This window comes from Parasteatoda tepidariorum, chromosome 7 (assembly GCF_982258835.1).
Source record: "Parasteatoda tepidariorum strain Cologne lab strain chromosome 7, Ptep-v5.0, whole genome shotgun sequence".
NCBI lineage: Eukaryota > Metazoa > Arthropoda > Arachnida > Araneae > Theridiidae > Parasteatoda > Parasteatoda tepidariorum.
Window position 1 is genome coordinate 40,732,805 of NC_141761.1, and position 13,341 is coordinate 40,746,145.

General features: G+C 28.6%; 1 protein-coding gene across 2 annotated transcripts in view; it reads left to right on the forward strand.

Annotated features, from left to right (window-relative positions):
• LOC107445514 (nuclear pore complex protein Nup98-Nup96) overlaps positions 1–13,341 on the forward strand; it is a 70,354-nt gene that overhangs the window by 6,225 nt on the left and 50,788 nt on the right. For both annotated transcript variants that reach the window (XM_043045762.3, XM_087168637.1), the window contains exons 3-9: positions 165–200; positions 1,661–1,855; positions 5,688–5,891; positions 8,421–8,584; positions 10,728–10,920; positions 11,010–11,185; positions 11,856–11,978. In XM_043045762.3, the coding sequence (XP_042901696.3) occupies positions 165–200; positions 1,661–1,855; positions 5,688–5,891; positions 8,421–8,584; positions 10,728–10,920; positions 11,010–11,185; positions 11,856–11,978 (1,091 nt within the window). The remainder of the gene's footprint in view (positions 1–164; positions 201–1,660; positions 1,856–5,687; positions 5,892–8,420; positions 8,585–10,727; positions 10,921–11,009; positions 11,186–11,855; positions 11,979–13,341) is intronic.

Below are 13,341 nucleotides of genomic sequence, written 5' to 3' on the forward strand. Positions count from 1 at the left end.
AAAATATTTTTTTAATGCTTGAAAAGTCCTTAAAAGGTGCTTATTTTTTGTTGAATAATTTGGCTACGCACCCTGTATTATGTTTTTTATGAAATGCCTGGATTGGTACCATTTTTTTGTATGTATAGATGGAATAAATTGTTTTTTTTTTTTTTTCCTTCTAGGTACATTTGGAAATACTTCAACACCATTTGGGCAAAGTAAGTTTTTTTGCTTGTTGCTATACCCTCTAAATAAGTATTTTTACGTTTTTAAGATTTTTTTTTTTATGATTGTAACTTATTTTAACATTTGTTTTTTAAAAAGCAGAGAAATTATATTACATTGGCTAGAAGTGTGCAATCTGCCCTTTGGATTAAAGGTCAATATGTGATCCCCATTTGAAACAGGGTTGGCTTTTTACTGGCAGAAACTGGTTTTTGCCATGCCAGTGGCACAAACTGGTTATAACCGGTAAAAACTGGCAGAAACTAAAAAAACATCTATATTAGTTCTAGTAATTGCTTAATGACATTTTGTTTAAGTAAACTGACAAATGTAATTCTACAAATGTAACTGTAGCAAACTTTTTAATTCATTGTTTGTAAATATATATTATTTTGTTTATATTAAATATAAAGAGTGCAGTATATCAAATATTTATAACAAATCGGCCCCACAAAACAAATTAAACAAACAGCCCCCTTTCTTGAAACTTATTTTTCCAGTCAAGTTTTGACAACTCACCAGCTACTACATGGCGGTCTAGTTTTAAAAAATATGCAATAGATGAAAGTTTCACAAATCTTGCTAGTTCTGCTGGACTTGAGAGAATCTTCTCCAATTGAGAAATTGTTTAGGTTTAGAAACTGCATCAAAACTTGCATTAATGCAGAGTGCAAACAATGTAATATTTGATTTTGAATGGTGATAATTTTAGTAAATAAATTGTACTTTGTTTAACATTTAATTGTTTTTTCTGTGAATTATCCATTGTATGTCAATCTCAGTACTTACTTTTATGTCATTTTCTGCCACAAATGTGGCAGAAAGGGGTTTCTGCCATACCAGTTTTAAGCAGTTTCTACCAGTGGTTTTAATCACCTCGGCAGAAACTTGCCAACCTTGATTTGAAATAAAATTCGATGACTAACATGCATTTTTTTATTACTGCAACTAATTTCAATAAACTCAAATTGTAACATTAAATTTCAAAATGTAGAGGCATTAATTTAAAGTGTCAAAAGATTTATTTAAAACCTTCCTCGTTTTAATCTTTTCTTCAGCCAAAGCCGGCCGGTTTAAAACTAATGTAGTTCAAATATTTGTTTAAAAATTAATATTTATAGTTTATGTATAGTGAAAAAATGTGTGTTAAGTTTTCTGAAAGTAAAGTCTAAAAACCTGCTGTAATTTTATTTTTTTTAAAAAGGCAGTGTTTTTAAAAAATTAAATTATAGAAAATTGGTACTATTTTGTTGATGTTATACGGGCAGCTTATTTTTGAATATGTTGATTGTTTTGTATTAATCTGTGAGCTAAGTGACTTGGGCTATTTCTAGCTCTTTTTTTTTAAAACTAATTTAAAATGCATAATTTGCTAGAAAAAAGATTTTTATTTTTATCATTTTTTTATTGAATTTTCTATATTAAGGAACGTTTTTTTAATTTTTTTTTAAAGGTACTACTGCCTTTGGTGCTAAGCCAGCAGCAAACAATGTCTTTGGATCTACTGGATTTGGAGTACAAACACCAGCAGCGCCCATGTCTGGCAGTCTTTTTGGAGGTAGCACCCCTGCCTCTGGTACTGGATTATTTGGTCAACCAACCACAGGTTTTGGTGCCCCTGCTTCTACTAGTAGTGGAGGATTTGGAGGTAAATTGTTAACTTTGCAGTTATGAAAAATTATGTAGAACTGTCATTTTTTTTTTTCAATGCAACTATTTGTTTCTTAAATGTAATTAAGTATTTTAGATTAATAAATCCAGAATAATCCAGGGATAGATTAATAAATCCTTTTTTAGAATTTTGTTTGGTAATGAGGTTTTATTAATTAAAATCATGTTATATTAGTAATTTACTTTCAGGTGATTAGGTAAGTTGTATATCACAGTGAAACTTTGAAAACTTCAAAATTATTTCTTAATTTTTGGATTAGTCGGTAATTTCATTCATGGTCATACCCCAACTAAATATTTTTTTCTGTATCATGAAATATTTTTTTCTGTATAATCATATTTTTTTCTTCTCAATATTCCAGACAAATTTTTATCACCCATATATCAAAGCTTATTTATAACTTTTTTTTAACTAACATAAGAAAAAGTTTAATAGTGTGCCAATTTAAAATTCAATGAATAAAACTAAACTGAAAAACATCTTAATTTCTTTTGTTAAAATCCTTTAAAATTAATTAAATTTATTATTAAAATACTATAAGGGATGTTTGCGACTAATTCAAAAGTTTAACTTTAGATTGAAAATTAAGTTATTGTTTCATTTGTTGGAAGTCATTGGTTGAGAATTAGCAAAGTTTTCCAGACATTAAAATTTTTCAGCAAAATAATAAAACTAAAAGCATTAAATTCCTATCATAAGATTGCATATCATACATCTTTTTAATAAGTCTATCAGATAATCAGAGTTCTACTGAATCAACCAAACATATATATGCATAATATATTTAAAAAAAATAGAATTTTGTTAATTTCTATTGAGTGAGTATTGCATTGTAAGGCAAGCATTAGCATAAATATTAATGTGAATAATGAAAGAAAGCAATAGCTTTTTTATTAATGTAATTAATGGAGGCCAGCATAAGTATCATATGGTAATAGTTCTATCTTAAAATCTTCTGACATTATTTAAAAGTTGTTTTATTTATTTTCTAGATTTTTTTTGCCTACTTCGTATATATCTTAGTTTTTTTATGGACCAATCAAAATTTTTTTAAAACTATAGAGAACTACAGTTTAAAAATAATCAATCTTTCAAAGTAGAAGGGCTCAATTAACAAAACTATTTTAAAAATAAAAGAATATGCCAGGACTGATCAAATGAGATAGCAAAAAATAAAGCTTCATTTGAGGTATCAGGTATGCATAATAATTATTGTAATATATGTGCATGAAGCAGTAGATCTTCACAGAGTGCCAATGTCTCACTAATTTTTCTGGCTACTGGATATTTTTAAAAGTAAAAGAAAATGCCCGCAATGACAAAATTCCTCTTTCATATGTAGTATTTCACTAATAGCTAAATGCTATAAACACTCTCCAATTTTTTTAATTTTCACGTGTGTAAATACTACTGGGATAATCTTCAAATATTATATTTAAAATTCGCAGTGTAAATAAAATTGTATCTTAATACTAGTACCAAGTGTTCTGAAATTTAAGTATGAATTTATGAAAAGATAGTCTGGTATTAAATTAACTTTAGAATGGTAAGAGTTTCATACTCTCTGATATTAGTTATTAAATTTTATTATTTTTTTGAATTATATTTTAATTTATTTTGCTAAAACATTTAGCTCTAAACAATTCTTGTCAAACTGTATATGTAAGGTATCAAATTACTAAATCAATGTTTACATAATTTTTATTATACAAATTAAAATTAGGAAAATCTAAAAGAAATTAAACAAAAACAAACTTTTGAATAAATTAAACCCATTTTTGTAGCTAATTTTTTTAGATAAGAAAATGGATATTTATTTTTTACTTCCACAGTAACTGTTAGTATATTAGGTACATATTATACAGGGTTTGTAGTCCTGATTCTCTTGAGGAAAAATACTTTGCCCTGATTTTTAGCTTTTTGTCCTGATATTCGTAATTTTTGTGTTCTCGGAAAATCCCATTTTCTAATACAGTACAGAACCCGTTATCCGGAATTCGGAAAACCAAAAAACCGGATCGAAATTCGATAAATTTTCCCCCCATTTTAAAAAAAAAATTTTTTTTTTCCTCATAAGATTTTAGGATTTTTCCTTCTTTTTTGAACGATGTTTACCTTGCATCATTTTGGAAGTAATCATTAGTGTATTACTTCATCGTTTTTTCTTCTTTTTAAGATTATTTCCAATTTTTTTTTTTTTTTTTTTTAGTTGGGTTTAACAATAAAAAAACGGCATTTCATAGCGATTCAGAAAACCCGAAAAATTAGTTATCCGGAATAGCGATGTTCCCGATCGTTCCGGATAATCGGTTCCCTACTGTAATACTAAATGAAGATTTTTTTGAAAGTAGATTTAAATAATAAAAATATTTGGATTTTTGATCCAATATCTTTTTATTTTAATAAATAATACTCGTAGGAATTGCAATTCAATAATTCCAATTTAGGGACAGTCTGCTGATTATTTACACAGTTCAGGTATGTAGTCTTACCTGCATTATTCATTGTTTCAATCTCTTTGTTAATTAAGTCATTCTATGAAAAAGAAATTTGATTAACAATTTTACATTTTTGAATTTTAACGATGATAATTTCAAAGGTAATATGTTTACTTATTGTTTTCAGCAAATATAGTAGAAAATCTTATTGGATGGAGCTTTATAGTTTCAATTATTGATTGGTCTCTATCATATGATTTTAAAGATGGTTGATTCCAATGAACAATATAGTAATATCATAGGATTTTTTAATGATACAACAGTGCAATAAAAAAATTTCAATTTATTGATTTGAAACTATGAGTTCAGTATTGATAAAATTATTCAGGAAAACTTTTTATTTTAAATAAAGTAGTTAAGAAATTAAAAGAAGTATATTTTATTCTTATTTTGCTGTAAAATTTGCTTTTATTACTCTAAAGGAATGCAAATGATGCTTTTTAGTTAGCTGTTTGCACTTTAAAAGTAGTGTGGTATGCATGTACTGTTCAAAAATATGTTCTGATTTTTTTAATAATATCCTAATTTTTTCTTCAGTCCATTATGAAGCCTGATGTTAGCACAACAATACCAGTAGTACCTATTACCACACTTAATGGAACATTGGGACCAAAAATTTTTGTTTTGACCTTTCCCCAAATTTTTTTTCATTAAAAATAATGTAGACATAAGTTTATGAAAATTTCTCTTACTTTCATAATTAAATTTCTTCCATGTTAAACTGGTACAATTTTTTTTAGTATGTATGTACCTCTATAAATAAAAAATGAGTATAAATAAAAAATTTAATTAGTAAATAAACAGGCTGCAAATCTAAAAAATAACAAAAAATAATTTTAAAAAAAAGAAAGCCTTTAAGCCACAATTTATCTATATATGTACACACACATATCGTCGCTTTGAAACTAAACCGTAGTAACTCAAAAAAATCGAAAAATTAGATATTTGGGTCGTTTTGTGTGAAAAAATCACCCTTTTAGAGCAACGTGTTATCTTCATAGTTCCATAAAATTAATTTAGAGAGCAGATAAATCGTTATCGCATTGGCGCGATTAGCATTAGCGCGGAAAGTTAGAAATCGCTCTCCTGAAAAACTTGCTTTTTTGAGTTACCACGGTTTAGTTTCAAAGCGACGGTATATGCACGCGTATAAATATTTTGTAAATGAGTATGAAAATCTCTGTGAACAAAGATAACCCAAGAATCTGTATTTCTTATACTGTTTATGTTTTCAAACTGTGTAAAATGATTTATTTTTAAGCCATTTGTTTGTATTATTTTTATAATACTAAAATATTTTTTATTTCAAGGTTTTGGAGCTGCATCAAATAGTGGCGGTCTTTTTGGAGGAGCTACCCCTTCTACTCAGACAGCTGGTGGATTGTTTGGTGCTACAAATACTTCAGCTTTTGGCACGCCACGTCCTGCATTTGGTGGATTCGGAACTACTAATACTGCAACTGGATTATTTGGTCAAAATACTTCCACTGGCACAAGTCTGTTTGGATCAACCGGTAGTTACTCTAATAAGTTATATCTGTAAAAAATTCAATGTTCTCTCTAGGGATAAAAAGGAGCACGCAGAAAAGGTCACTTTAGTTTTGAATGTGCAGTCATTTACTACCATTAAAATTTATTGAAATGTGTTATGTAAATTGTGTTATGTTATACTTGCTCCTCAACCATATTTAAATCACCCTCTTATACACTATTTTATATATTTTAAAAAGTTACTCTTATTCATTATCAAATTAACAGACAAATTTGAAGCTTTTTTTTAAAGACATGCTAAAACGCAATCTCTGTGTATAAATTTTCTTCGAAAAAGTGAATTTTTAAAAAAAAGTAATTCATAAGCATTTTAAGTTTTTTTTTTTAAAATTCTGAACTGAAAGTTATGAAAAATGAGCATTTGAATGTGTATTTTTAAATGAGGATATTTATTTTGAGAAATGATTGTAAAATATAATTTCACCTAAAAGTTCTATAATATCCCTCCTCTCTCCCCTCAAAAACTAATAAAAATTTAACTTATTGAAAATAATTATAACAAACAGCTTAAATATTTGTAACAGTAATCAGAATTAAACTTATAAACACACAGATAATTCTAGCACTGTGTAATTATTAAATAAACTATGAATTAAATTTTCTAAAAACAGATTTATGTGAACTAAAAATTATATAAGTAGTCCACATAATCTAGTTGTAAGAGTGCATTGAAGAATCTTTGCGCTGATTCGAATTAATAATATGTTTAAACTTATTTCTTAAAGTTCACACACAACTCTTGGACTGTAGCTTCACTTAATTTTTTGCATTATCCCAAGAATGCTAACTCACAAATCTCGAGATCCGAAAGATAGACAACAACAAAAAAAAGCACACGTTAAAAAAACGAAACAATTGGCGATAGACACGTGTGGCGCAGGGCGTCACAATTGACGAGATATTCACAACATCGCCACACTCATACATGCATATTTATATTTATTTAGGAAAATAAGACATCCATTTAACAATAAAACGTTATAATTATATAGATTTTAATATTTAGTATAAAATTAATATATGAGCATAGTTGAGTGAAGGAAACTTTGAACTTTTTGTACTATATTAAATTTTACCTGTTACAATTTAGGTCATTATAATACTTTTTCTAAACAGAGTTCTGATCATTTTTAGTTTTCAGTTATCTGTTCCTTTCAGTGTTCTGGAAGTAATATGCTTTTTCCAAAAGAAATCCCATCCTTGGTTAATAATTATCCAATCTAACAGTACAATATCTACGAAAAATTTGATACCATAAGAGTTACGTAACTTGTCTCGGCAGCCAAATATCATGCAAAGTTTAATAATACAATTTGACAAATGCATAATTTGCACAGAAAAAAATCTTACTAGAATGAAAAAATGAAATTAAAAGTCTTATATAATTATCAATAATATCTAAATAAATCTCAAGTTACAATGGCCTCCACAAAAATCTATCAGAATTGTTCTATTAATACAAATCTAAATTGAAACTAATAAGCATGAATCAAATTTGTAAAAAGCAGAGCATTAATAGAGTAAATAATGCTTAAAAAGATTAATGCTGATTTTAGTCACAAGTGAAGCAGAAATTAGGAGAAGGTAATTAAAATATGATAAAAATGGGGTCAATTTTCACATATAAATAAGTTACTTGAAATGAATTAAAACTTAATGATTTTTTTTTAAAGAATATTCAACGAAATGGATGTTATTTCACTATTAAATATTCCTTCATAAATTTTTTTAAAAATATTTTAGTCTGTACATAATTTATTACTCCCCCCCCCCTGAAGTTTCTTTACTAATTATTGTTTTTAAGCATCAGTGCATATATATTGTTTGTACAAAGAAAAACTCTGAGAAGTTCAATTAAATTTAACTAACTGTAAAACTAGCTCTCAGAAAGGAAGGAAAAAATTCCAAACACACTGTTGAAAAAAGATTATAATTATCAATCCCAAAAAAAAAGAAATATTATAATAAAAATAATAACTTTAAAAAAAATCTGGATGTGGGAAATTGTGTGTTAAGTAAAGAAAATAAATCTCACTCACCAGGAAGTGATAAAATAAATGATGCATAATTATGAGAGCGAATATTAAATGTATTTAGCTTATCAAATTTCTGACAAATATTTTTTCAAAAGAAGACTAAAACAGGTACTGCACTAAGAACAATAACTACAATAAGAAGAAAACAATAAATATTTACATTTACCAGGATTATGTTTGTTTCAATGTGTGATGAGGCACTTCCTTATAAAATGAAATTTATTTTGTATCGAAGCATAGTGAACAAAAGAAAAGAAAGGTGCAAAAAAGTATAAAATTTTCTTCTAAAAACATAAATTTTTCTGATAATAATAATTAAAATGAACATGTTTCATATTAAACTTATAAATATTAATTTTTATAAATTGTGGGTGAAAAAAAGAGAGAGACTGAGAAATTATAGATAACATTTCTGATATTAATATTTTTTAATAATTTGCTTTAATTACAATCTAGGTGTGGCTGGTGGATTTAATGCAGCTACCCAATCTGGGACAACAATTAAATTTAATGCTCCGACTGGAACAGATACTATGATGAAAGCTGGTGTATCCACAAGTATTGGTACAAGACATCAATGCATCACTTGCATGAAAGAATATGAAAATAAAAGTTTGGAGGTATTTACTCCTTTTTATAAATACTTTAATTTATAAATACTTTTTGAATCCTTTATAGTTTCTTAATTGTATGTTGAAAAATAGTTAGCTGTATGTATTGTATGTAGTTTTATTTCATTAATGTAAAAAGATGATTAAGTATATTTACTTGTTATATCTGCACCATTCTGTTACAGGGTTCCCACGGTCCTTGAGAGTCCTTGAAAGTCCTTGAATTTTTTTGTGCTAAATTTAGGTCCTTGAAAGTGCTTGAAAAACGTCTTAGGTCCTTGAAAAACTTGATAGGTCCTTGAATTTGTCCAATACTGCCGACGGCCCTTTTTATAAAACACCCGCGGATCTTTCTCGTTCTTTCTGTTTTGTTCCCGAGCTCTCTCACGTGGTTTTTAACGCCACCGTTTCTAACCGGGCCTAGCGTCTTGGTGTCTGCCAAGCGCGCGGAGCACAGCAGACAATCAATGCGTTCGGGGCGAGACTCCACTTCATCTTCTGTCGCATATGCTTAGATCTTCTTTTTTCTTATCGAAACTGGAATACTCTCGAATTTCGTAACAATATGTACCTTGTAGTTTTCAATAAATTTGCCGTTTTACCATCCGCACTTGTCCTTACGTTTGCGTCATTTCAAAACTTTATTGTAAAGCGTATTCGCAAAGGCACGGCTTCGTATTTGTGTTATGTAGTTTAGACTAGTTATGCTTGGGAAGTGCTATTTTAATCCCCAATGGATGGATAATCAAGTTTATAAAGAATGGATTTTATCGATGCCCGAAAAGAAGTTCAGAGCCAAGTGCCAATTATGCATGAAGGAGATCGATATCGCGAAAATGGAAGAATCTGCTCTGAAATCACACATGAAAGAAAGGTAAAACAAAAGAGCAGTCTCATGCCTTGAGTTCTCTTTTTCCAAAGACATTAACGTCTAATTCATCTGGTGTAAATACTCCTTCAACATCGTGTGCCCCATGTAAAACAAAAAGTTTAGTGGCCGAGGTAACATTGTCTTATCTGGTCAAAAGGAATGTGCTTGATACTGAAATTCTCTGGAGTCTGAAGTGTATCACTAGTAATTATTCATGTAACTCCTGTGAAGGGATTAGTAAATTGTTCTCCAAAATGTTTGCTGATAGCTGTATAGCGAGAAAATTTTTTTGTAGTGCCACAAAGTGAGCCTATTTGGGCTCCTTTGGATTGGCACTATACTTCAAAGGGATTCTTATAAATGAGCTGAAGAATGTTGATTGCTACACTGTACTCTTTGATGAGACGTTAAATCAGTCTCTACAATCTAAGCAGATGGACCTTATGGTAAGGAATTGATAATAAAGTTTGCACTAAGTATCTTACCTCCCAATTTATGGGTCATGGAACTGCAGAAAATATTTTGTCCTCTTTTTACAAATGCATGGATGATGGTTAAAAGCTCTCTAAAATACTTCAATTATCCATGGATGGACCCTATGTCAATTGGAAATTCTATTAGAAGCTTCAGTGTGAATTAAAAGAGAAATATTCCCACCAGGTCATATTCATTGGCAGTTGTGGATTACACATAACGAATAATACTTTTAAACATGGTGAAAATGGGATATGTTCCTTCTAATTTTTATTTTCAGAAAGAATTGTTGCTGCATAACATTTAGAGAAGGTTGTGTAAATTATGGATGAATAATTTCAGAAACTATGTTTAATAGAGGAGGGGGGGGGGTTATGGAATACCTAAGATTTAGCTCTGTCTTTCATGCAGCCTTCACATGGAAATACACAGGATTAAAGGATTTCACCATTAACACCTCATTACCATTAGTTATAGATTGTGCTGAAAATGATTTTGTGAATTAATATGTAAAACCAGTAGGGTTGTTTTTAAAAAAATATAAATTTTAGTCCATAATACATATACTCTCTTCTCTCTATATAGGCAAAGCATTTAGGTATTATATTTGAAATTAATTATTGCCACAACAAGCATTGTTGCTTCTAGTAAAATAGAAGAGAATAATTTTTAAAATTGGTCTTAGATTAAGGTCCTTGAAAATTTTGTTGAGGTCCTTGAAAAGTCCTGGAAAGTCCTTGAATTTCAATCTCATCATAGAGTGGGAACCCTGTGTTAGTAACTTAGTTACAATATTTATCTGTTTAGGAACTGAGGATGGAAGATTATGCGGCAAACAGAAAAGGCGGTGGCGCTACTCCTGCTTTAGGTTTTGGGAATACTACTCAAACAACTGGTGGTCTTTTTGGTGCACCTGCTGCAGCTTCTACATCAGCTTTCTCCTTTGGAAATACAACTCAGTCAAAACCACTTTTTGGTTCTACGGGAGGAATGACAAATAGTATTTATTTTTATTTTTTTGAGAATTTTATGTTATCCCATGACTTCCTTTGTTTATAACAATATATTTAATATACAAATGCTTTTTAGATACATTTGGAACTACAGGAGGAGGCTTGTTTGGAGGAGGAACACAACAAACTCAAAATACAGGATTGTTTGGCAAATCTGTGGGATTCGGTGCTCCCTCTACATCTACAGCACCTGCTTTCAGCTTTGGTGGTACTAACAACACATCTCTTTTTGGCCAAAATAATCAACAAAAGGTAATTATTTTGGTTAAAACTGTTGACAATTATTTTTTATTAATAATTTTTCTATTTTTTTTTATCTGTTTGCCTACCTGCTGTATTGTAAATTGTGTTTTGGAAATAGTGATAAATGATCTTTTCATCTTTTTATTATTTTTATTTATTTAAATAGCTTTTCTTCAGATTATACTCAGGATCATTTATTGATGTTTTTTCTCTCCTTTGGTAAGAAAAATGTCCACTTCTGTTTTCACTGCCTATCACAAAAACTTTTCACAAGGATATTTGCATAGTTTCAAAGGCTTGAAAATATATCCTTTAAAAACTGAAAATAAATTGTTAGCTATGAGCACTGAGAGTTATTGTAAATTCAACTAATTTAAGGAATTCCTCAATGATTTTTGTTATAGTATTGACATTTAAATTTTTAGAAACTTTCATTTCAGAAAAACTGGGATATTTAAATCAAAAAATTCTTTACAAAAATAAGCATGTTTTCAAAAGTTAAACTTAACTTGCTAAAACTGTATAATTAGAAAACTTTATTTGTAGATAGATAACTTGTTGTTAGATGTAAAATGTTTTTTTCTTTTCAATAATTTAGAGTCTTAACTTTTATTTTCTATTTAGAATTTACTTTGCAAAAGCTAACTAACTAAATTATTTAATATTCAATTGTTTTTAGCCATTATTTGGACAAACCACGGGAACTACTGGTTTGTTTGGAAATACAGCAACTACACAAGCTACAGGATTTGGTGGTACCAGTACTGGCTTTGGTGCATTTGGAGCAAATACTCAACAAACTGTAATCATTAATTTACTTTAACTTTGTATCATCTGTTTTTACGTAACCTTATTTGATGATATTAGTCATGTTGTAAAAACCTAATTCTAAACTTTGAATTATTATATTTTAAAATAAAACTAAATAAAAATGAGTACAGTCTTTGCACTTGAGTAGGACCTTTCATAACTGCAACCCTTTAGTTAATGACCAATATATAGAAGTCTCATTTTATATTCTACACTCAGTGTTATTTTAATGCCTATTATATTTATGCCAAAAACAGACATTTTCACACTTAAACAGTTTTTATTTGACTAATCAATAGATTGAATCATTGGGGCAATGAAGAATAATCAAAGCAATATTTCTTTAATGTTCCTGTTCAATTAATGTGAAACATCTTAAATTCTCTATTAGTGAGGAGTGATAAAAACTCCTAATTTTATCGTTGGTGGTTTTCGATATTAATGGTAAAAAAGATGGCGAATTATTGCTTATTTTTCATTGTGTCTGTTGAAAATATCATATTCTGTGGAAATTAGTCTCCTGTATGCATTCATAACCTTTGTAAATTCCTTTATAAAGTGTTTGGTAAATTCATCAATCCTGTTTTTCTCTTTTGAGAACTGTTTTCATTATTTTGGTAAAAGTTTACAGGTGGTTTATTTTAAAATTACAATCATCTTATTTTAGATGTTTTTCTTTAAACTTGCAGCTCTTAGATGTTTCTTATTTAGAAAAATGTATTGCTTATAGCTAGTGCCATATGCTTAGGACAGAAATTACATTTTTTTTTACATAAAATACATACAGGAATAATAGTTTTGTCAAAATAAGTGCAGTATTCATGAATTAGGAGTAAATATTTATGATAGTTTTGCATATTTTCGATATAGCGCTAATTTTTGTTTGAAACATAAAGGCTGCTAAATCTAGCATTTACTTTATTTAGAAACAATGTTTTTTTGCATAAGCAGAATTAATATCTTCCTTTCTTTCCAATATTTTTAACTGTGTAACTAATAGTTATCAGCAATGAATTACTTTACTATAAACTTGTAGGTTTCAGAAGCCCCATTGTTACAAAAGTGTAATACTCTTTCTTCTCTACTATACAAATTTTATAGAATTTACTCTCACACTCTTTTCTTTAAAAAGATAGTTTATATTTATAGCCTATTACAGATTTATTTTTATTATATTGAAAATGAAAAAAAAAAAAATTGTTTGAGATACTTATATTAATATTGTTAACAGATGCAAAATCAGGTCATTAGTTAATTGTGTTAGAACATTGTCTCTTTTGAAAAATAAGTTAACGAAATATGGTTTTAAGCATTTCAAATTATAGAAAATTTAAAAGGAATACTTTTTTAAAAAC